The sequence below is a fragment of the Muntiacus reevesi genome, chromosome 22, assembly GCF_963930625.1.
Source record: "Muntiacus reevesi chromosome 22, mMunRee1.1, whole genome shotgun sequence".
NCBI lineage: Eukaryota > Metazoa > Chordata > Mammalia > Artiodactyla > Cervidae > Muntiacus > Muntiacus reevesi.
In genome coordinates this window covers 13,721,818-13,746,386 of record NC_089270.1, presented here as the reverse complement: position 1 = coordinate 13,746,386, position 24,569 = coordinate 13,721,818, and the positions used below count along the sequence as shown (strand labels likewise).

General features: G+C 50.0%; 1 protein-coding gene across 1 annotated transcript; it reads right to left on the bottom strand.

Moving 5' to 3' along the window:
• Positions 1-1,211: 1,211 nt before the first annotated feature.
• On the bottom strand, positions 1,212-22,549 carry LOC136152724 (high mobility group protein 20A-like). Its single transcript, XM_065914118.1, has 10 exons — positions 22,517-22,549; positions 22,311-22,390; positions 21,177-21,300; positions 18,199-18,325; positions 14,898-14,956; positions 11,405-11,513; positions 6,489-6,692; positions 5,696-5,787; positions 4,230-4,359; positions 1,212-1,372 (listed from the first exon to the last, which is right to left on the bottom strand). The coding sequence occupies exons 1-10, from the start codon at positions 22,547-22,549 to the stop codon at positions 1,368-1,370; spliced, it is 963 nt and encodes a 320-aa protein (XP_065770190.1). The 3' UTR covers positions 1,212-1,367.
• Positions 22,550-24,569: the final 2,020 nt, after the last annotated feature.

The following is a 24,569-nucleotide window of genomic DNA, read 5'->3' as shown; positions in this document are numbered from 1 at the left end:
TCCCTTGCAGCTCTCTTGACTAAATGCTGTCACCTTGGTCCCTGAGATGCAAATAGAAGTTGCTTTCTGGAAATTCCTTCTAGAAATGGGGACTTTCTGGAAGCTCTTTGTAAAAAGAGGCAGGCCAGCTGTTACCCTCCCCCCTTTGCCCCCATCCTGCCTGGAGCACAGAAGCAATGCTGGAGGTTGGGGGGAGACCTTGTGGGCAATGCATGCACACACAAGAACTGCTGTCCTAGCCCCCACTGCTCACCCCGGGACCATCTGTTATGTGCTGAGGCCATTGTGGTCACGTCTTTGTTGCAGGCAGGCAGACCTAATCCCTGACGTCTACACCTCTGTCTGCAGGAACCACCATGCTCACCCCTATTTTGCAGATGTATATTGATTAATAGCCTACAAAGCCCCACAGCAGCCCTGTAACAAACACAGTTGGGTCCCAATTTCATCCCTTGTCCTTGCCACCCCAAGGGGCACACTGGCCAGCCTTCCAACCTTAGCCTTCCCTGCCCTAGGCTCTTCTGGTCTCCTGTGTTCCCCATGTCATCTGCACAGCAGGCAGGAAGGAAAAGGAATTAACCCCTCCCAGAAGTCATCCTCTAGCAGAGTCTGAGGGGAGTTGGTGGATAACTACCCCCATTTCCCAGGCCACTGAGTGTGATGCTCCCAGGGGTGTGTCCCACCCTGGCTCCCAGAATTTCCCCAGGGGCCCAGCCACAGTATCTTGCTTGGACAATGTGCCCCCTCATGTCTGTCCTCCCCTCCCTGTTTCACTTCCCCACTCCTCTACCTGGGGTTACCTCCCAAACAACGTGCTTGCCTGCAGGTCAGCTTCTGGGGTCTGGCTGTATTACTTCATCTTCACCCCACCCCTTGTGGTTGATGGGCAGCGCTAGTGTCCTTATAATTCAGTAGAGGAAACCAAAGCATACGTGTACCACGGAGACTCACCATGAGAGGGAGGGGCGGGTATGGGCTCAGGGATGCTCGGCACGAGGGCTCCAAGAGCAGGTGTGTGTGGTACTCACTTTCTGTGCTTGCAGAGGCACACACACTCCACCAACATCTTCCCAGATCAAAGCTACTCAACTTACAGTTCTTGGGAGCAGTACTTACAGGGCAGACACTGCCAAGCCCGAGACAAAAAGACAGACTGAGTCTGTTGTGCAAACACACACACGCGCATGGTTTATTTTCTTCTGGGTCAATAGAGTAGACAGCTCTCCTGACTCATCCTTGCTGTCCCATCCTCAGGGCCCAGGATTCCTCCACCCTTCTTCTACCAAGGGAGATGGCTCTTTGGAAGCTAACCTCTGTGCGCCCGGGATGCATCCTGGGGTCCCCACTGGTGAAAGGTGGGCACTGCTTTATGCTGCAGAGTTGGAAAGGGAGAGAAGATAGTTTACTACCAGGAAAAAGCTGTGGAGCCCAAGGGCCTCTTCAGATGGAGCCCAATCCATGTCTGCTCTGCTTATCCCAGATGCTCCTGGAGAGACAACTGTGTCCTGGATGGAGAAGTGGGACAGGATCCTGGAAGAGAGGGCCCTGAGAGGAGGGCCTGCCTGGTACCCCACGCACACAGCTCAGGCTCAGATAGGATGGCTGAGTCACATCATGCTGCATGCTTGCTTAGTCGTGTCCGACTCTTTGTGAACCCGTGGACTTAGCCCGCCAGGCTCCTCTGTCCATGGAATTTTCCAAGCAAGAATCCACTGGAGTGTGTTGCCGCTTCCTTCTCCAGGGGATCATCCTGACCCAGGGATCAAACCCCTACCCCCCATGTCTCCTGTGCTGGCAGGCGGATTCTTTCCCACAGGGCCACCTGGGAAGCAGGTCACACCATGAGCCCTGATTTACTCCCCAGTGTCACCCTCTGAGATTGTAAAACATCTCCTTGAATTTCTGGCTTCCCAGCACTGAGCCCTGGGCTCAAAGGACATCTCAGGATGGAGTGAACTGAGTGGGTTGAGGGGAACTTCAGGAAGTAGAGAGTACCCAACTGCAGGAGCAGAGAAGCAGCTGAACATTCAAAACTGCTTCCTGGACATTACCTGATGCCAGCTGAATTGACAAATTTGGACCCAATGATCAAGAAACGCTGTCTGAAAGGTGACCTTCTTTCATGTTATACTGTATGCTGTATACACATTACACAGGCACCACATGCCATGCCTTCCAGCATGCCTTCCCTGGGAAGGACACCCATGTGAACACACCTCGACATTAGCCAACCCCCGCAGCATCTTTCTTCTGTTCCCCAGAGTTGCCGGTGTCACGATTGCAGTAAGAGGATCCGATTCACAAGGTGAGGAAGAGGCCACAGGGCGGGAGAAAGAATAGGGGCCCATGGGCTTATCAAGACTAGAGAACACGCGCCTCCCACCTGCTTCCCGCATCCAGCTGGAACCTGAGCCTGGGTAACCCTTCTCCCTTAGGAGCACTCACCACCTGGCACCTCTCCCTCCCTAAATCTCACTTGTCTAGTTGATTCTTGGGACAGGGCTGCCAGGTTGCTGGATTGGGGCGGGGAGAGTGGGGCAGGTCCTAGGCAGTGAGGGGCCCTTGGACAGTGGCTGTGCACCTTCTCTTCTTCCTTCCCTCCCCCCCTCCTCCCCATCCTTGCTTGAGAGCATCTGCCCCGGCCTGACTCCATGGGAATTTTGATACTTACATGTTGTTGTTCAGTGGTGTCTGACTCTGCAGGCCAGGCAAATGCTTTCAAGCAAGGATGGGGAGGAGAGGAGAACGGAAGGAAGAAGGGGAGGGGCCTCCAAGCTCCTGAAGCAGCAGGACCTGTTCCATCCCTCTCATTGCCAGGACCCTTGACCTTGAGGCTTAGCTATTTATGGAGCAGGGATATTATGGAGCTATTTATGGAACAGGCACCTTGTACCTGATGTGGTGTGTTCTGGAGTCACTGCTTCACCATGATGGTGAAACCCCGGGGGTCCCCCACCTCAGCGTGAATTAGCAGGGGGCTGGGGTGCCGTCCCATTTGTAGGAAACAGATAAGCTGACAATGAACAAGTCCAGCTGTTTCTTGCCAGCACCGTGCTGGTGGTTAGCCAGTAATGCACCAGTGAGGTGGTAACAGGTCTGAAAGTACTGAAATCTGCCAGACTGATTGGTACACAGCCACTGTCCTAGGGCCCGTAAGTGCCTGGGAACTGCCCCCTTCCCCTTGCCTCATTATAGCAACATGGCAGCCATGTCCCGAGAAGATCCCCCTTGTTAATGACTTTTACCACCACCTCGGGCTTCCCAGGTGGTGCTAGTGGTAAAGAACCTGCTTGCCAATGCAGGAGACATAAGAGACGTGGGTTCAATCCCTGGGTCTGGAAGATCTCCGGGAGGAGGGCATGGTAACCCACTCCAGTATTCTTGCCTGGAGAACCCCATGGATATACGAGCCTGGCGGGTTACAGTCCATGGGGTTGCAGAGCTGGACACGACTGAAGTGACTTAGGACACATCACTCACCACCACCTCATTCATAAACAGAACATGGCAAGATGTGAACAGTAAAAACTTCTAGGGAAACTAATGGGCAGGGGTGTGGGGAGTGAAGAGGGATGTTCACATTTTATGTTCCTCCCAACAGTCATGTTTAGATATTTATAATGAAGTGGTACTCATGGCATTTTCTTCAGAGAAGGGTGTAGGCACCAGGCCTGCATGAGATACAGCCATGAACACGCTCTGTGCCCTCCCTCACCTCTCCCCACCGGGTGGACCTCTGGGCCGTTCTTTGTCTCAGGAGTTTGGAACTGTCCTCTTGGGTCCTTCCTCTGTCAAGTCCTTCTAGAAGCCCACCTTCCACAGATAGGGAACTGCCTTGCCCCTGAGTGCCCACGGCATCTTGTCCATGGGGGGCAGCTCTCCTCTGGGACACATTGCACCCCAACAGTCTAGTGACTGAGGGTCTGTCCAGGCAGTTAGAGCTGGAGGCCAAGGACTTCTCCATATTTTCATCCCCTGGAAGCACCCAGATCAGGGGCTGACCCCCAGTGGGTGCTGGACTTAGGATGACAGTATCACCATTCATCACCAAGACTGGATATGCTGGCCATGCAAGACGTAGGCTAAGTGAAGAAATGAGGAATGCAGGCATGACTAAGTGAACAGACAGGAATTTCTGGGCCTCAGTTTCACGGACCAGTGAGGACCTGGAGGAAGCATGTGTGAGGCCAGAGGAGGGGGAGAGGGTCTGCCCCGGACGGCGGGCTCACCCATGTCCATTACTCGCAGGCCGAAGTGGGACAGCATGATGACCGTGTTCAGGTTCTCAAACTCCTTCTCCAGGACGACCCCGTAGGTCTTCAGGCCGGCCAGCTCCACCTCCAGCCGCTGCTGTCGGTTCTGAAAGGAACACCAAGGTGTTCGTATGGCTAGCCCCAAAACTTTCCAATGGAATGAATGAATGAATGAGTAGCTGAATGAATGAGTAAATAAGCAAGTGAATAAATAAGTACATCACTATGTATCTAAGTGAGGAAGTAAATAAATGAACCAATAAATAAGTACATAATTATAAGGAAATAAGTCCACATGTAAATAAATAGGCACCAAGTGAATAAGTAATCAAATAAGCAAACAATTAGACAAAAAGGGTCTTGCAGCTGCTCTTGTAAGGCACACACAGAAGCCATGAACATAGTCAGTCTCCCCTCCCTGAGTCCAAGGAATAAACAGCTGTCCCAGTGACAGAGCACCACCCCTTTGTTAAAAATACTACTTGGGGCTGGACTCTTCATGTCTCCCAGTATCTCACCTGCCCGCCTGCCCAGGCGGTGTCCCTGCCTCCTATTATATAAGTAGGCCTGGGGAGTGAGCTCCCTGAGGGTCAGGGAGCTGCCCCAGCCCCACGGCCAGGGAGAGGAGCCCAGACCCACGGCTGGGCCTGATTTTCAAGTCGGGCCTTCTCGGGCTCCCATCTGCAGGGCCCCCAGCCAGGATGCCCCGGGATGGGGCAGCCCCAGGGCGAGGGCACGATTTGCAGATCAAGTATGACTGTGAGCCAGGCCCTCAGCCCCTCTCAACATCCCTGGCGAGGTAGACGTGGTTGTCCTCCTCTAAGATGTGGCCTGGGAGCTCAGCGAGCCGCTCTGCTAAGAAGGGCCCGGACCGTAAGGGACACCCCCTCCCAGCCCCACGGTTCACGCCCTCCCCACCGGCCAGGCTGCTGAGCCAGGGGCCCTGGCTGGGCTGACAGCCAGGGACCTGCGTCAGATGGGCCATTGCACAATAACTGGGGTGTTCCCTCTTATTTTTTTGTTTTAAACACTCACTGTTCTTTAATAACTACACTCAAAGGAGTGTGGCAAACCAGGGGGCCCAACATGGGCAGCGGGCCAGGGACATGCAGAAATAGCAGGCCAGATGCCACGGGGCAGCGTGGATGGCCACGGAGCCTTGAGTGAAGCCAGCAGGCAGCACAAGAAGGCCCACGGCATGATTTCTGCACCTCGGAAATACTCTGTATGTTACAGACAGACACTCCGTATTTTACAAAAATACGCAACAAGTGTGCTCTAGCAGGAACCGTGCGGAGGGAAGCGGCACCGTGGCTTTCGATGTGTTCTTTTAATCGGACCACGTGGTCTTCCTCTCCAGCTTCCTGGCCCACCAGGCCGGGCCGAGCTGAGCAGCGGGCTGCAGAGATGGGGACTGGCTGCTTCCCTCCGAGGCGCCTCACCTGGACCTCCAGCAGCTGCCTCTGCAGGGCCTCCTGCTCCGCTTGCGCTCTTTCTAGAGTCTTCCTCAGCTCTCTGAGCTCAGATTCTCTGACTGGGAGGAAGGCGGAGAGAAGACCGACTTTATCTGTTCCTTTCCATCCAAAACTTCCCCTTTTCTTTGAACCACACCTCACATGGGCAACATTTGGGACCCTAATATGTGCAGGTGACGTCAAAACCCTTTTAAATTGAGTTAATCTTGTCCCTTGATAACAGAAAGGACATCTATCCATTGGAGGAAATGTGGCAAATACAAAAAGGAATGAAGAAAAACACCCTCCTCTTGCCTGCCAGAGATAACCACTGTTAACATTTGCATGGATTCACGCATGCGTAGTTTTATATAGTTGAGATCATAAGGAAGTTATGAAGAACATGGGTCTTGGAACCCAAGGACTTGGATTTAAATCTCAGCTCACTATCTGTGCAACCACGCACAAGTTACTCAACCTCTCTGTGCACACTTTTCTTATCTTTAAAAGGAGGGGATACAATAACCGACCTCACAGTACCTTTATGACAATTAAAAGGTAATTATTATAAACTTCTGACCTGTACCTGGCTCATTGGAAGCCCTCAGTTATTTCCCATCTGATTATCTTTATTTATTGCTATTCTCCTAATGTTAATACCAACCTTTTATTTTTCCCACTTAATATTATAATATAACCTATTAGGTAGGCTGTTCTTCCTACGATTATAAAACCCTCAGTCACCAAAGTTACTAGCGAGTGGTGGAACTTGACTACTCACTTTGCAGAAGCTTAAAAATGAACTCTTGCAAGAAACACAAGTCAAATGAAGCAAAACCCTTCTCAGGAATCAGGCCTCCGAGAAGAAGCGGGTCAGGATACTCGGCTTCCTCCTCTGGGTCCCCTTTGTTCAAATTCTGTCCTTCTTCTCCCTCCAGAAGCTCCAGATGCTTCAAGCACTCAGCAGAGTCTTTTTCAAATTCCCCTTAAAAAGCAAAGAAACCCCATGTCAAAGGTCAGCCCCTGAGTACAAGATGAGTGGCTCTTCTGGACCCGGCCCTCTCTCCAGATGTGGGCAAGCCTGTCCGTTCCGAACCCCCCTCCCTGTGCCAGGTCCCCAGATGTAAAAGAAGAATGCACTGGGACTGGTGCTGAGTGGAGGCCAGCGGGCAGACTTCCTGGAGGAGGGGTTCCTTGGCTGAGATTGGTATCTTTTTTCTAAACAATTTTGAGATCTAATTCACATACAATACAATTTACCCATTAAAAGGATATAGTTCAATGGTTTTTAGTATACTCTAAAATATTTAGTATATTTAGTATATATGTGCAATCACCACAACAATCATTTTTAAAATATATTCATCACCACCCCAAGAAAATCTTGGTTCCTTTCAGCCATTACCTCCCATCCCCCACCACTCTCTCAACACTGTGCATATGTGCTAAGTCACTTCAGTCATGTCTGACTCTTTGTGACCCTATGGACTGTAGCCCACCAGGCTCCTCTGTCCATGGAATTTTCCAGGCAAGAATACTGGAGTGGGTTGCCATGCCTTCCTCTAGGGGATCTTCCCAACCCAGGAATCAAATCCGCATCTCTTATGTCTCCTTCCATTAGGCAGGCAGGTTCTTTACCTCTAGCATCACCTGGGAAGCCCCAACCCTAAGCAGCCATTTGTCTGTTTTCTGTCTCTACAAATTTCCATATACTGGACATTTCATATACAGGAAATCCTACAATATGTGGTCCTTTGTGACTGGATTTTTAACTTACCATGTTTTCAAAGAACATCTATGTTACAGCACAAATCAGTATCTCACTCCTTTTCATGGCTGAATAATATTCCACTGCACGGAGGGACCACATTTTGTTTATTCATTCATCAGTTGATGGATGTTTGGATTGCTTCCACCTTGGGGCTACTATGAACAATGTTGTTACGCGCATTCATAGTGTTGTGTGAACATACATTTTCAGCTCTCTTAGGTACATACCTAGGAGTGGAATTGCTGGATCCTATATTGGGTGGGCCAAAAGTTCATTCGGGTTTTTCAGTAACATCTTATGGAAAAAACTGAACAAACTTTTTCACCAACTCAATAGTAACTTTATGCTTAGCCTTTTGAGGAACTGTCAGACTACATTCCGAAGTGGCTGCCCCACTTGACATTCCCACCGGCAGTGAATCAGGGCTACAATTCCTCCCCATCTTCTCCAAAACTTGCTATTATTCACCTTTTTGTTAGGACTTTGGAGGGTGAACAGGAGGGAGACCAGGTGCACAGAGGGGGGAAAAACCATTCCTAGAGAAGGGCAGCTTGAGGGGAGAGACAAGGAGACTGCAGAGAACAGAACTTTGGGGACCATTAGCAGTGTGAGATTCCTGGGAGGTAAGTGGGGTAGGGAACTGCTCCGCTCATCCGCTACAGCCCCCAAGCTCATAATAATAATAGTAGACCCCAGAGTGTGCCGAGCATCACAGAATTATCCTGTTTCCTTATAGCAGCCCCTTGAGGTCAGTAGTATTATCATTATTCCCAATTTTGCACTTGAAAAAGAGAAGGCAGTGGGTAGAAAATTCAACCAAGGTGATAAAGGCAGTAAGTGGCAGAGGAGGGCTGCAAACTCAGGTCATTTGTGGTGACATGGCTCTGCCCATCTAAGATATCAGAAAGGCAGGGATGCCTACTGTCATCACAGAAAGGAGACAGCAAGAATTAAACCTCCAGAGCCCCCTGTGGAGGCAGAAGGCACCCTAGTGGTTGCCCAGAAATGGGGCGTGACTGCTCACGGGTACGGTGCTGTCTGGGCTGATGGAAATGTTCTAAAGTGGTTGCACATATCTGGGAATATACGGAAAACCACTCTCAGTGGGTGCGTTTTATGGTGTGTGAATAAGATCCCAGTAACACAGTTAAAACAATGAGCTCTGGGCCCTGGCTTCCCATCTGTGCCACGCCTTGGTTTTGGTGAGAGGAAAGAGAGAGCTGGGGAGGAGACAGCCTCTTCTAGGGCTGGAGCAGGCGATTCCTGGGCTTACACTCGCCTCGAAGGGCACCGTGAACCACGTGAGATCCAGCTCCAAAGGGACTCATGGCTCATGCCCCCTCCCATCAGCACTGAGACTCAGACAGTGCAGCTGCCCGAGACCCTGATTTCCAGCAATATCACAGCAGTAAAGGCAGATGTGGAAACGCTCTCGAGAGCTTGACTGTTAACATAAAACTTGCAGGCTGTTTAGAGGGAACCCTAAGCGAAGTGTGCCCATGTCTGTTTCCCTTTAAATAACTTGAGAGGTCCTCGGAGAGTCACACGGAATCAGAGCCACATGTATCTACAGCCTCACGTCTCCCAGCACATGATTTTATTGATTTTGAAACGAGCCGTAATCCTCTCCAGCGGGTAATTTACACGGCATAACTCTAGGTGTCTGAGCTCACGCATTATACTCAATTACAAGTACTGAGATGCATTTTCACCTTCACTGCCATTATTCACCTTCAACAAGACATTACTGAAGATAGTTTATTGCCTTACAAACCCCAGATGAAGGTCAGCCTCCTGTAGATCTGTGCATTCCTTCATCAAATGTCTATCGAGAATCTACTATGAGCAAGAGATATGTCCTAAACCACATGGCTCCCTCCTTCCAGGACAGCAGACGTGTGTGTGTGTCTATGTGGGTGTGTCTGTGTGTGTCAGCATGTCTGTGTGTAAGCGTGTCTTGTGTGTCTGCATGCATGTGCACACGTGTGTACAGGGTGATGGAACAGTAGAAGAGGAAGATAATTTCTAACCAAAGGGTACATGCTGGAGGCTCAGGAGCACCCCTTCCCCCAAGTTTGGGACCAGGAACAACCTTCCTAGGGGAGGCGGCATCTCAGCGGCATGAAGTGGGCTCAGGCTCTGATGTCCATCCTCACAAGAGCCCTGTGAGGCGAGCAGTTCATCCTTATGTTACAGATGCAGTGGTGGAAGCAGAGAGAGGTTAAGTGATTGGCCCCAGGCCACTCAGCAAGCAGGGTGCAGAAAAGAGGCTTAAGTCAGATCTATTTCTGTTTTAACAACGTTAAAGAATAGGTGGGAAAAGATTCACCCCCTAGTCCTGCACCTGACATGATGGTTGAGGATCTTCCCTAGTCCAGAGCACACCTCTGACTTCACGTAGTTCCAACCATTGCAGGGTCTCTGTCTTCTGTGAGTCTCCTTTCACTTCAGTGCAAGACGTTTTAATACTTTAGTTTCTTTGGGACAGAGCTCTGCCTTATTCTTTCTGTGTCCCTAGCACCTGGCTCAGTGCCAGGAGGGAATAAGTACCCAGGAGTTATTTGTTGAACATATTCATTCATTCATGCCTCTACAGATACACAGTGAGTACTGGCTATGAGTGTCAGGCAAGCCTGTAGATCCAGGGGATAATGCAGTGATTAAAACGGGCAATAAATCCCCAAACATGAGGGGCTTGTATGCTGGTGGGAGACAGCAAACAATAACAAAGATGGACAGATGAAAGAGGCTGATAGGAGATGATGGAATCAGGGAGGGAGAGAAAGCTGGAGAGGGACCCAGGGAGGGGCGGGAGGTGTGCAGCAAGGCCAGGGCTGGCCTCCTGGGGAAAGTGAAGTCGCTCAGTTGTGTCCGACTCTTTGAGACCCCATGGTCTGTAGCCCACCAGGCTCCTCCGCCCATGGGATTTTCCAGGCAAGAATATTGGAGTGGGTTGCCATTTCCTTCTCCAGGGGATCTTCCTGACCCAGGGATTTAACCTGGATCTCCAGTATTGTAGGCAGACGCGGCCTCCTGGGGAAGAGGTCAGCTAAACAAGACAAAGGTCAAGGGGAGAGGCGAGCCTTGCAGGGACAGGCTGAGTGCTCCAGGCAGAGAGGATGTTGTGCTCAGGCTTGGAGGCCACACAGGGCGGCAGCAAGGTCTGGGAGCCGTCAAGGGGAACGCGGGGCTCCAGGAGGTTCTAAGGCCCCTGCGGGGCACGGCCAGAGCAGGAGGGCCCTTGTCAATTAAGAGGCAAGTCTATCTGCACTTCCTTGGAAGACCCACTCCCCTCCCACACACCCACCTAGCATTAAGAGTGTTTGAATAGACCCTGCCTTAAAATTAAATTTAAATGACAAGGAGTCTCTGGGTTGTGGGTTGGTGAACTCCTAGCATAGATGGAGTCAAGGTTTGCCTTGCCGCATTAAGCTGGTTGAGCTTCCCTAGTGGCTCAGTGGTAAAGAATCCACCTGCCAGTGCAGATGTGGGTTTGATCCCTGGGTTGGGAAGAGCCCCTGGAGAAGGAAACGGCTTCAGTTCAGTTCAGTTCGGTCATTCAGTCACGTCTGACTCTGCGACCCCATGGACAGCAGCACGCCAGGCTTCGCTGTCCATCACCAACTCCTGGAGCTTACTCAAGCCCATGTCCATTGAGTCGGTGATGGCATCCAACCATCTCATCCTCTGTCGTCCCCTTCTCCTCCTGCCCTCAATCTTTCCCAGCATCAGGGTCTTTTCCAATGAGTCAACTCTTCGCATCAGGTGGCCAAAGTATTGGCATCAGGTGGTCAAAGAAATGGCTACCCACTCCAGTATTCTTGTCTGGGAAATCTCATGGACAGAGGAGCCTGGTGGGCTACAGTCCACGGGGTGGCAAAGAGTCGGACACGACTGAGCGACTAAACAACAGCTGAGCTGGTTACCTGTGAGGTTCTGCAGGTGGGGCTTCCCCAGCAGGTGCTCCCTCTTGTTATGCAGCGAACTGAAGAACTGCCTGCAGGTCCGACAGTACAGGTCATCGTTCTCATCGCCCTGTGGACAGAGAGAGTTCCTGGTGAGCAGGGGGGAGGCACAGGGATCCTGCCTTCTCCAAACATAAGTGTTAAAGTGTTAGTCACTCAGTTATGTCTGACTGTTTGCGACCCTGTGGACTGTAGCCCGCCAGGTTCCTCTGTCCATGGGATTCTCCAGGCAAGAATACTGGAGTGCATTGCCAATCCCTTCCCAGGGGATCTTCCCAACCCAGGGATTGAATCCAGGTCTCCTACACTGCAGGAAGACTCTTTATCATCTGAGTCACTAGGGAAGCCCCCTCTTTGAACATAAAATTAGCTTAAAGTGGCAGATGGGCTTCAGGTGGGTCCAGCCGGGTCCAGCTAGTCCCTTTTCCACCTGTGAAATCACCGGCTGGTTTGGGGCTTTTCTGAGCACAACTGAGAATTTCAATTCATCCCAAGGTCTGTGTCATTGGGTGGGAGAGAGAATATTAGGAATGTGGCAAAGTGGGTACAACAAGGAGTGTTTGAGAATTGGCGGTTATAGAGGGCTAGCAATTAGCCACGACAGTGGTGGTCAGGCTTTCTGGCCCTATGTCCTTTCCCTCTCAGCCTACATCCTATAAACAATGACTGCATGGTTATGTAATGGCTGAGATCATCGATAGCACTGTGCACATACATCATGATGTAATTGCTTAGCCACGTGCCGCCTTTGTTCCTGTATACTTATATAAGCACCACCCGGAACATCCCTTGCTGCTGCATCAGCCATGAGTGAACAGAGTACGTCTGCAGTTCCGACAGTTCCTTGAATTTTCTTCCAGCTTCCCTGCACGCATCTTGCCTACCTTGGGTTCATCGATTAGTGAGACAGTGGTATTATCTGAGTCCACGACCAATTCTGAGTTTTTCATATGTTCAGTTTACGTCGCAATCCTGAACAAACTCTAAATGGCTAAATGACAAAGATGTGTCTTTTTATCAAAACACATATGCACCAACCTGTAGGTGCTTGCCTATCCATGGGCTACCTCTGGAAGATGCACCAGAAACTGACCATAGTGGACACCTGGGGATGCAAGGACAGGGTGGGTGAGGGAGGGACTGGGTCTCTGGCTGAGCAGAAACCCACCTTGTACTGTAAACCTCTGTGCACTGTTTGCATTTTTAAAACCAGGCACATGTATTATTTTTAACAGAAAAATAATTTTAAAAGAGGTATACATATTTGATTACATGTATTAATTCAGAGATATAAAAACTTGCCAAGATCTGACAAGAGATGGGTCCTAGCAAAGGCCTGAAGTGTCAGCTCTTAACATCCCCTCATAATCAAGCTTTAAGCTACATAAGGTATGACGAAGGCCAGCCTCAGACTACCAGGTGCTGGACTAAGGTTATAGGGTGGGTAGGGGAAAAAAATGAGGTTCTGGAACAGCATGGTCCCTGCTGGCATTCATCCATGGCGGGTGGGGAAAATGGTAGTGATGTGAGCCCAGCAGGGAGATGGAGGCCAAGTCACGGCAGGCACTAGGAGCCAGTGCGGGCTCCAGGGAGAGGATGGTTGGGCTGGTGGGGGTGTAGCTGGATGGCGGAGGGGCTGCTGGGCGGGGGAGGTAAACTCCACTCACGTGGCTCCTGCCATAGAGGTTCCAGCCTGGGTCATAGAGGGGCTGGCCTTTCCAGGTGGACAATTAACTCAGGAAGTCCTTCGCCCTCTGAGTCTCGAATTATCTTCTAATGATAAAGAATGTTATACTTAAAACAATGTTTAAAGTTATTATGAATGCACATTGAAAGTAATAGAAAAGGGATGCATAAAAAGTCAAAGGTATCCAACATCCCATTTCTACTCACTGTAGGCAAGAGCTTCTTGGGGAGCCTTCTAGAAAGTTTCGATATAAACTCATTTGTGTGTGTCTGTGCTCAGTCACTCAGTCTGACTGTTTGTGACCCCATGGACTGTAGCCCACCAGGCTCCCCTGTCCAAGGAATTTTCCAGGCAAGAATACTGGAGTGGGTTGTCAGTTCCTATTCCAGGGGATCTTCCTGACCCAGGGATGGAACCCACATCTCTTGGGTCTTCTGCATTGGCAGGCGGGTTCTTTACCACAGTGCTACCTGGGAAGCCCCATAAATGCATCTGTCTGGCCCCTTAAGATTTACTTTCAGTTGTTCTTCATTTGTTAAATATCTATCTCATCATTACTCAAAACTCAAAGGGGAAGCACCTATGAATTATATCTTAGCTTGGACATCTGACAACCCAGGTCCCCACCGCCCAGTCCTTGACCCTATACGCACACTGTCTGCTCCAGGCATCCAGAACTGTTCACGGTTCCCCACATGCCCTGAGCTGCTTCCTATCCCCAGGCCTCTGCACGTCCTGTTCCCTAGCCTAGAGCTCCCTCTTTGCTTCATTTCCATCTGGCCAGTATTTTCTCCAGGAATTTCCCATTTCCTCTTCATGAGCATCATCTCAGAATCACCTGCCCTGAGACTGGCCCAGACAGCCTCGGGCGGGGTCCCTCTCGTTGTGCACGCATCCCGATCACAGCAGATCCTAGTGTCACGTGTTGCACACTTGCCAGTTCGCCCTGGACCGGAGTCGTGGGGCCGTGCTTCATCCACATCTGCGTCCTGAGTCTGCTGCCCTGCCTCCCACTGAGCTGGGCTTCATACATACTTGTCCAAGGAACCTCAAAGAAAGGCCTCCATAAGGGACTGATGTGTGAGCCACACTCCAGCGATGCTTGAACCCCTGTGCCCAGAAGTTTTGTTTCCTGGGCTGCCATAACCAAGTACCACCAGCTGAGTGGCTTAGAATAACAGAAGTTCACTCTCACAGTTCCAGAGGCCAGCAGTCTGAAATCAACCTGACTAGTACAACATTATGATGTGGGCAGGGCCTAGTTCCCTCTGGAGGTTCTGGGAGAAGCTGTTCTTACCTCTTCCAGCCTCTGGGGTGGTTGATGCCTTCCTTAGCTTGGGGCCACATCACTCCAATCTCTGCCAGTGGTCATGTGGCCTCCTCCTCTTTGGTGTCAAATCTCCCTCCATCTCCTTCTTGTAAGGACACTTATGACCACATAATTGTCATTCAGTCGCTAAGTCATATCCAACCCTTTGCGACCCCATGCTAGGCTTCCCTGTCCTTCACTATCTCCCGGAGTTTGCTCAAATTCATGTCCATTGAGTCGGTGATGCTATCTAACCCTCTCATCCTCTGCATAATACCCCTCTCTTAAGATCCTTAACTTAATCACAACTTCAAGGACCTACCCAGTTTTACCTATATAAGGTAACATTCACAGGCCGCAGGAATTAGAATTCAGATCTCCTTTGGGAGGCACTGTTTCTCGGAGGCCCACACCAAATGAGGCTGATTAGTTTAAAACCACACTCCCCCAGTACTTACATCAACTGCCGAGAAGTCAAGGCCCTTGCCCTCAAATTCACGTCCTGGCACACCTGTTCCTGATAGAAAAACAAATAGCATCATTTTACAAAACATCTGTGTCAGAATAGGCCTCAGCCATGTTGGGAGAGAATCAATTCAAGGGTCAGAGGTGCCTTCTGAGGATGAAAACACTTATCCTAAGAGGTCTCCATGTTTCCTGCTGGAGGATCAGTACTTGACTTCAGTTGCTCAATTTCTGGCTGATTCATGTTGATACATGGCAGAAACCAATACAATATTGTAAAGAAATTATCCTTCAATTAAGAATCAATTAATTAAAAACCTCAGGGAAAATGTGTAAAATTTTTTTTTTAAAAAGAGGTCTTAAAATACCTTATTATAAACCAAGAAGAAACACCAGATACCTCTGATTTCAATTTATAATAAACAGCCAGCCAGGTATGAAATGAAGATTAAAGAGAAACAAGGAGAAATATAAACAATTCATTTTTTATTAGCATGGCAGAATCTAGGCGGTCTTTTAAAAAATTGTTCATTATAATTATTAAATTTTTATATAGGAAACTTTTAAAATATACTATGTTTGCAATAAGGTAGAAATACATCTTGTTTAAAAACCAAGTTCTCTTGGAGTAGCCTTTCCTTGTAACATGGCAACTAGTCATGTGATGACAATCTACAAATAACCACAAAAATAAGAAGGCAATAGGAGACCAACATGGCTGAAGAATGAAACAAGATGAGGTGTTCTCTGCTAAGTCTGACAAATGGCATTTTTAGGGAGAAATACATGAACAGAGAATGACAACTGCCCTCTGGGGATCCTTAGCTAGAGGTCTCAGGGCATGATCTGCTTAACTTTGCACATGAGGACCAGAGGTTTCACAATTCCCTTGGAACCATCCAACACCCCACTTTGTTAATGCCAATTATAAGCTAGACCAGTAGTTTTTAGAGGATTATTTTTATCTGGAGGTGCTTCACTGAAAACACATATTAAGTGGAAACCCAAGAAGTACAATGGACCAGAGTGGAACTGTCTGTGGACCAACCCGGCCCTCTGCTTGTTTTTGTAAATAAAGTTTTATTGGCACACAGTCTCACCCATTTGTTGACATATTTTCCATGGCTCCTTTCCTGCTACAACCATAGAGTTCAGTGGTTGCAACAGAGACCATGGCACCCATAAAGAGCAAAGCATTTACTATCTAGTCCTTTACAGAAGTTCACAGATCCCTGCTCTGGATGAAGCTATGGTGGGGGGCTCATGCCCCAGAACAAAGGGTACAAAGCATGAATATTTGCTGAGCTCACTATATGCCAAGCTCCAATGGTTTAACCTGCTCAATGAGCACCAGGCCCGATGCTGGGACCTGGGAAGTCCTATCACAGCCCCACTTTCCATATGAGGAAACTGAGGCCCTGAATGCTTCAATGATTTGGGCAAGGTGACAGAGCCAGAATTTGACCCCAGGCATTTGGCCCACTGAGCCCACACCTGATCACTATGGAGACGGTGTTCTGCCAGGCTCAGGTGGAAAGGAGAAGCAGCAAAGTGGAGAACTGACAGGTTCTGTTGGGATGTCGGTCAGCCCCTAGAATGGGGAATGCAGGAAGAACCCTTAGGAGGGACAGTGATGAGCCCTGGTGAGAATGCCCAGTGCTGCTCTAGGTCATGGGCCGCTTGGTGGGGAACGTGCCACAAGTAGGGTGGAGTTCCTGTCTCTGCCTTAGGCCTGCACCCCTCAGAGGCACACTACAAGGATTTTGGTGCAAGCATTTTTTTTTTTTTTTTTTTTTTTTTTGCACAGTGATCCCAAGAAATGCTGGTAGAGGAGAGGGGAAGTGGGTCAGGGGAGAGGGGAAAACCAGTCGTGCAGGGGTGGGGTGGGGCTGGCGCTCGCTGAGCCGAGGCCCAGTCAACAGGGCGCAGTCCCACCAGGAGCCTCTAGGGGGCGCATGGGACACACTCCAGCAAGGCGGGCAGGGGCGACTTGAGGTCTTTACCCGCCATTGTTGCCCTTCTTGCGTGCGCTGGTTTAGGGGCGTTCAGTGTCTTACTTCCTGGTACATCAGGCGTGACTCAGGCTGGGCCAGGCTGAGTCCCTTCACCAGCAGCATGGACTGAATCAGGCGTGTGTTGGAAATGCAGACTCCAGACCTGCTGGGTCAGAACCTGCATTTTAAAAGGCCTCGGGGTGATCCAGGGCACTTGGCATAACTGAGTTTCGTAACTGTGGGTTCCTTTCCTCCTCCTGAGGATTAAAATGGAATCACTGGCCCAGCATCACTCTGACATTCCCCAGGAGGAGGAGGGAGTGGGGTGCCTCCTCCGTAATTAGGTACAAGGTGTCTCAACCCCCCCAGAAAAAGCCACAAAGGGATGATGCCAGCTGCTTTGTGTGGGGGCATGGCTCCTTCCCCTCCCCCAGGTTTGCTCGGGTGTAATTGACAAATTTAAAAATGTCTATACTTCAAGTGTTCAAAGCAGATGACTGGATATAGTATACCTTACCACAATCAAGTTAATTAACACACCCTTCATCTTACATAGTCTTCTTTTCTGTATCTGTGGTGAGAGCACCTGTGATCTTGTTGTTTAGTCACTAAGGCTCTTCTGTGACCCCATGGGCTGTAGCCCACCAGGCTCCCCTGTCCATGGAATTCTCCAGGCAAGAATACTGGGGTGGGTTGCCATTTCCTCCTGCAGGGGATCTTCCTGATCCAGGGATCAAACCTGTGTTTCCTGAGTGGGTACTTATGATCTACTCTCAGCAAATCCAATACACAATGGGGAAAGGACAGTCTCTTCAATAAATGATGCTGGGAAAACTGGATAACCACATGCAAAAGAATGAAACTGGACACATCTTACACCACACACAAAAATGAAATGGATTAAAGACTTAAATGTAAGACCTGAAGCTGAAAAAAAGCTCCTAGAAGGAAACGTCAGGAAAAAGCTCCTAGACACCAGTCTTGGCAATGGTGTTTTGGATAGCACACCAAAAGCACAGCGACAAAAGCAAAACACAAACAAGTTAGGACTGTATCAAACTAAAAGGCTTCTGCGCTGCACACTCCAGTGAAAAGGCAACCTACGAAATGGGAGAAGACACCTACAAACCGTACATCTCCCAAGGGGTTAATACCCCAAATACATAAGGATGTGTATGTTGACAGAGGCTGGGACTAACCCAGAGGGCTCTCCAAACCTCCATCTGCAGCAGAACATCCATCTCACAGCCCCGAGCCTGGGAGACAGCCACTGCAGCCCACCCTGGCCAAGCTCACTCACCGCACAGCGCCTGCACCTTGAGCTCGGTCTGCCTCCGCAGGAAGGCTCGGTAAGCCTCAGAGTTCTGGTAGGCCTGCAGCTCGCGGATGTAGCGCTGCTTGTCTTCATCCGCCTCACAGACATACCTCTGGAACAAGGAGCACAGAGATCCTGTGAGACTCCCCTCATCTGGAGGGGACCGGTGGCGTCCCCTTGTCCAACTTGCCTTGGTCTCTCTAGCATGGTACCAAGAAGCTATCGCTCATCTTCTACTTGCATACCTCCAGGGATGGAAACCTCACTACCTAACAGCAAGTTCACGCCTCGTTCGAATGATGCAGACCCTACGGAAGGTCTTCCTTCCAATCAACTAGAACCTGCCTCCCTGTGGCTTTCACCACAACTGGTGTGGTCTGATGACTGCAGGGGAGGGTAGCTCTATCAGTGGCCCCCACCCTCACTGTGGGACCTTACACTTCTATTCAATTATGGCAGTGCTTAAGACATCTGGGCTTAACTTTTTGCAGGGTGCTGGGTGGAGAATAGGTGATAAAGAGGGGAATCAGATCCAGCCCCAGGCTACCTCATCTACTATTGTTTTCCCTCCATCTGGAACACTTGTCTCAGCTTTCCTCCCCTGGCCAAATCTTACTTATCCTTCAAGATCTATCACAGAACATTCACCTCCTGGAGAATCCTTCTCTGATGCCCCCAGGTTGGCTCGGGCACCTCCACATTGGATTAGATGCCGCCTGGATACCACCCCCCGACCCTGGTAGAAACCTCTGTCCCAGACACTCCTCACCATGGATTGTATGTGTCCACTTTGGGGGTCCTGGCCCCCTAGACTACGAACTCCTTGAAAGCAGGGACTTGGACTCACCTTCAGCCACAGAGGCTGGCACCAACTGGTGTAACCCAGGGACTGGTGTGTGTGTGTGTGTAGCCAAAATTCACTCTAAGAATGCTTGTGAAGTAGTTATTATTCACAGTGACTATTTATTTTATGCACCTGGTAATTTGAAATAAATTATCATGTTAAGCAAAAAGCTTAAAGCTTTGATGTGTTGAACTAGGAGCTTCCCAAGTGGCATGGTGGTAAAGAACCCACCTGCCAGTGCAGGAGATGTAAGAGATTTGGCTTCAATCCCTGGGTCAGAAGATCCCCTCAAGGAGGGCATGGCAACCCACTCCAATATTCTTGCCTGGGGAATTCCATGCACAGAGGAGCCTGGCAGGCTATGGTCCATAGGGTGGCAAAGAGCTGGGCATGACTGAAGTGACAGCACACACAGGTTGAACTGGTCCTAACAAAGTATGGAGCTGAGCATGGCCTCTTTCCTCGGGCTTCTGGACCCTCTTTCCACTGGGCACGTGGTGCACGGCCTCTGTCCCTTCCTGCAGGGACTTGACTCTACCAAGGAGACAGCTGGCAATGCTGCAGCAGGGCTTTTCAAACTACGACTTGGAGGAGCTCCAGATACAGCAGCCGGGGCAGGGAGAGAGGGAAGGATTTCTGAAATCGTGCAAGTAGCTCAGAGACTCCCTAAAATCTTGGATCACAGGTTCTGCCCCTCCCTGACCCATAAGAGCTGTCCTATGCTTTGTAATTACCATGCTTATTCCAAAGACAATTGTCATTTTTGTCTCAGCCACTCAGGCTGAAATGTTGGCAGCTTAAGCCACTTGACAGGTGGGGACTAACCCTAACCATCTTCACCCAACTTAACCACGGTGGTTTTGCCTTCATCTCTTTTACATGTTAGCGGGGGTGTGTGGTGAGAACATTTCTTCCCCATTCCTGATGTTTCCTTCTGTAAGCGGGAAGCTGAATCCTGCTGGCCTCTCCAGGATCACCCTCCCCTCCGGGTGGGAGGAGAGGCTTGTCGAAGGGTAAATTGGGAGCCAGAACCAGAGATGCTCCATGGAGCCCCTCCTCTCTCCTCCCCTGAGACCTGATGGAGAGAGACAGCCAGGGCCCCAGGCTGCTCTTGGCCAGAGTCAGGGGCCTGCCCTAACTGTGATGGCCAGGTCTTGTCCAACTGTCTGACTGGCTACTGGAACTACTTCCTGAGTGGTTGCAGATCTGAGTAGCAAAGGGAGGGATGCTATTAATTGATACCATGCTCTCAAATTAGGATTTCTCTGTAATAGTTCATTTGAACCAAAGGTTTTCCATGGCAAAAAAGTTGGAAGTGCAGGGGTTAAAGAAGCTCATCTCAGAGTTTTTGCATTTGACCCAAAGAAATGACGCTTTGGAGGCCACAGGCTATTCTGGGAAAAGTATGGGCTTTGGGGTCAGACATACTTAGAAGGAGTTTGGGAGGGCTTCTTGTAGGAGGTGATGCCACAGCAGGCATGGCTTGATCAGGGTGACTGGAATGTAGTGGGGACAAGGTGGCAGAAGTTGACATTGGACATAAATGGCGTGATAAAAGCATGACTCTATCCTCTAACTTGGTGTTGCTTCCTCTGTGACCCCAGAACATACTTCCATAGGAGGTTAACAGGAGCTCTGTGCATAAGGGGCTCCATGGTGGATTAGTCTGAGAAAGCCTTTCACGAGAGGTAGCAGAGATTCTCGTGCCCTAGCGGGCTGTTCTCCATCTCTCCCTCCACACCTCATTCCAGGAGAGCATGGACCTCGTCTGAAATATTTGAAGTGAATCAAATTATACCAAAAGGCTCCAAAAAAGCCCTGCAGAGGGAAAAATCTATTTCCCTTGATCTGCTCCAGAATTTCCTAAACTTACTGGACAATTTAGCCATTTTTCATGGATTCACCATTCTGCCTGACAGTTTGGGAGACAGTGGATGCCAAAGCCACAGAGACCAGTAATTGCTTTTAAGGGGTGAGGTAGGAGGCACTGCATGCCTGCCTTCTGGAACATTCCCTCTGGCTCCTGTATGAAAAGATGGCCCGGGGGGAGCAGCCCCTAATCGAGGCTGCAGACAGCCAGACCCAATTCTCTGTTCACTCCACGCAGAAGAAGACTTACTTGCTTTTTCTCTTGTGGTAGCTGAGCCCACTGAGCAGCCAGCATCTTCGTGATTTCCGGGAAAGGCAGATTGGGGTGCTGGTTCCTCAGCTGGCTCCTCTGTTCGTTCAGGAATATCACGTAACTGCACCGGGAACGGGACACACACAACAGTGCTGAGCTGCTGCTGGAGGGGAGGCCCTGGGGCCTGCTGCAGCGACTCCCACTTTTAGGTTTTCATGAAAATCAATAGTCATGAGTTTGCCCATGTTTCATTCTAACCAGTGAAATGGGGGCTATTTGAAGATGGGGAAATACTCGAATGGCTGACTTATCCAGAGACTGATGGGAGACTTAAGAGGGATTCCCCCCCCTCCCACAGGAAGGGCTGAAGCATGGGTGGGCAACTCACTCAAGCCTACTTGAGCCTCAGTTTCCCCCTCTGTGTTATGGACATAATATCACCTGTTCATGGGGTTGCTGTGTGGCTCAGATGCTCCAGGTACAAGCTCTCCCACCCGCCTGACGAGGGATTTGTGTCAAGGCAGAGGGAGAAAGTCTGCAGGTGTTGGAGTGAGACAGACCAGCCTTTGGACCAAAAGTCATGTGCACTGGAGTTATAGGAAAACTGAGAAAAGAACTTCACCCTTTGAAATGTGTGAACCTTGAGGATAAAGAGAAAAACACTCAAGTTTCCAGAAGAGTCAGGTGACCCTCAGAGCAGTGGGAAGTGACTGTCCTTGGGCCTCTTTTCTGCAGCCCAAGATGCCAGGGGGTAAGGGACAGGTCTCAGGACACTTGGGGGTTGCACTTTAAGCCTTGATGAATGATCACTAGCTCACCCAAGGCCGTGGAGCCGCAGGTATCACAAGCCTGGAAGGGAAACCAGACACACTGGCCCCACAGTCACCCACTTTCCTGTCTGTGACTCAAGCCCAGCTCTCCTTTGAGTATCAGAACCTTGTTCCAGCTTAAAGAACTAAACAACCCTCTCTCGCTCCCTGTGGTGTGAGACCCCATAACAATCAAGGGTCCTGAACAACAGATAAAGGCTGAGAAGGGACAGAGGCCATCCAGGCTCGGCACATAGCGCAGGCCATTTGGAGAGCCCAAAATGTTACCTTAACAGTGGGTCAGGTGATCTCCCCATCTTACCCTGTCGTAGGAGCACGGGGAACAGCAAGATCCTTCGGGGGTTTCCTTTTCTTGCCTTTAGGCCAGCCTCCTTTCCTTTTCTGAAAGAGTAATACACAGGAAGACCTCAGGATTGTCAACAATGATTGACCATATTTGAATAACAGTCCATAATACGGCAACACGCTAAAGAGTCCTCGCCACACTCGCCCCACGTGGCCTCTGACCTCCTGGCAGCTCTGCAGAGGAGAGATGGTCATGCCCCGAAGAGGAGGGAACCAAGGCTTGGAGGAATGCAATCACTGCCTGGGTGTCCCCAGTAGGTGCAGGAACCAGGGATGTTCCCTCCCATAGTGTTATGACCGTATGTGCTTAGTAGATCAGACGTGCCCAACTCTTTTCGACCCCATGGATCATAGCCCACCAGGCTCCTCTGTCCATGGGAATTCTCCAGGCAAGAATACTGGAGTGGGTTGCCATGTCCTTCTCTGGAAAATCTTCCCAATGCGGGAATTGAATCCAGGTCTCCCACATTGCAGGCAGATTCTTTACCATCTGAGCCACCAGGGAAGCCCAGTCACCAGGAAGCATATGCCACGTGATTGGGCACACAAGAAAGCAAAACGAGGTTTGGGTGACTAGGTTCAAGGTGAGGGGGTGGGGATGGGGCCAGGCCTTGGTATTGGAGGCAGGGCGTTAACCTCTGAGCTTGACTAGCTCAGCCTAGGTTCCCATCTCAGCTCTGCCACTTCTCTGTCGTGTGACCTCAGGCAAATTAGTAACATCCCTGTGCCTCTGTTTCCCCCACTTGTAAAATGGGAATCATAATAGCCTGAACCTTGTGGGTTGTAATGATGATTAAATGTGGAAACAATCATGTAGTTCTTACAGCAGAGCCAGGCACACAGCAGGTGCTCACTAAATGCAGGCTGCCACGGTCACATGCAGAGCCCCTCCTGTGGCAGCCAGCTCTCAGGAGGGAGACCCGAGCTGCAGCTCTCTCCTCTGTGGAGTGTGTTTCTTGGTTCATCAACAGTGCCTGCACCCTTGCTGCCACTGGGATGCTGGGCCGTGTTTGGGGGCTAGAGGGCTGAATAAGATGCAGGCCTGGCCCTCAAGTGCCTCAGTCTGATGGAGGAGGCCTGGGGCATATAAATAACGGCAACAACTCATTTCAGGGACTAAGGGTTATAGAATGACAGTCTGAACACCCTTGCATTCAGGGCTCAGTTTCAAATTTTCCCTAAACCAAACACACACAGGTGCCAAAAATGGTGGCAAATAATCCAAATGTGGCCTAAAATCCTCTGTTTCAGCTTTCCAGTTTTCCAGTTTTCAAAACTGCCTCCCAGATGTGCCCATTTCAGCCTTCCCAGCGCCAGGAGATACACAGCTGGTCAGTGACCCAGCAGGCTGGCTGGGAGAGGATCTGATACCACCACAGGCAGGCCACATGTGTTGGGGGCCACAGGACAGAGGAGGTCAGGGCAGCGCCTGGCATTGGGGACTTATGGAACAAGAACATAGAGCTCAGGCCATGCAGAGGCAAAGAGCCAGGCTAGGAACCACACATGTTAGAGAGAGAATTCTGCAGAGCACCTAGCAAGGCACCAGGCATGCAGCAGGTGCACAATAAATGACACTCTCCTTTGCTTACTCCAACGTGATTGAGCCCCGGAGTCAGAAAGGGAATGACAAGTCTTTCAGGACCCTGGAGAGCTCCCGGGTCCTCTGATCAGCATTGATTTCTGGTAATAAAAGCTGAAACCACCTCTACAGTCTGGTTCACCAGGAACTTTCCAACACACATGTTCCTGAATTTGACTCTCACATTGCCTGCTCAAAGGAACTCTTTTAATCACCCCAAAACACAGGAAGACTCTCAGAAAGATGACGTGACTTGGCCACCGAATGGCCAGGCTGAGAGTCAGAGTACACCACGGCTTCTGTTAGAGCTGTGCCTTCTGAGCGAGACCCCACAGCTGCCTGGAGTCACATGGGAGGCAGACCAGGTCACCTGCGCCCTGCGTCACAGCGGCCTCCTCCTGTCTGCCTGCTCGGCTCCTCTGCTGAAGGACACAGGGAAAGTTGTTTGTTTCTAATTGGAGGAAACACTTTCATATATTTATTGTTACTTCTCTATACTCTAGTTTTATAAATCAAATATCAAAATAAAAGTGCTTATCATTTTACTGCCATCCTTGGCCCGTTGTTTCAGCTTCTTTATTCAAAGAAAATCCTTCCTGAGCGTTTTCTGCGTTTGTCCAGAAACCATAGTTA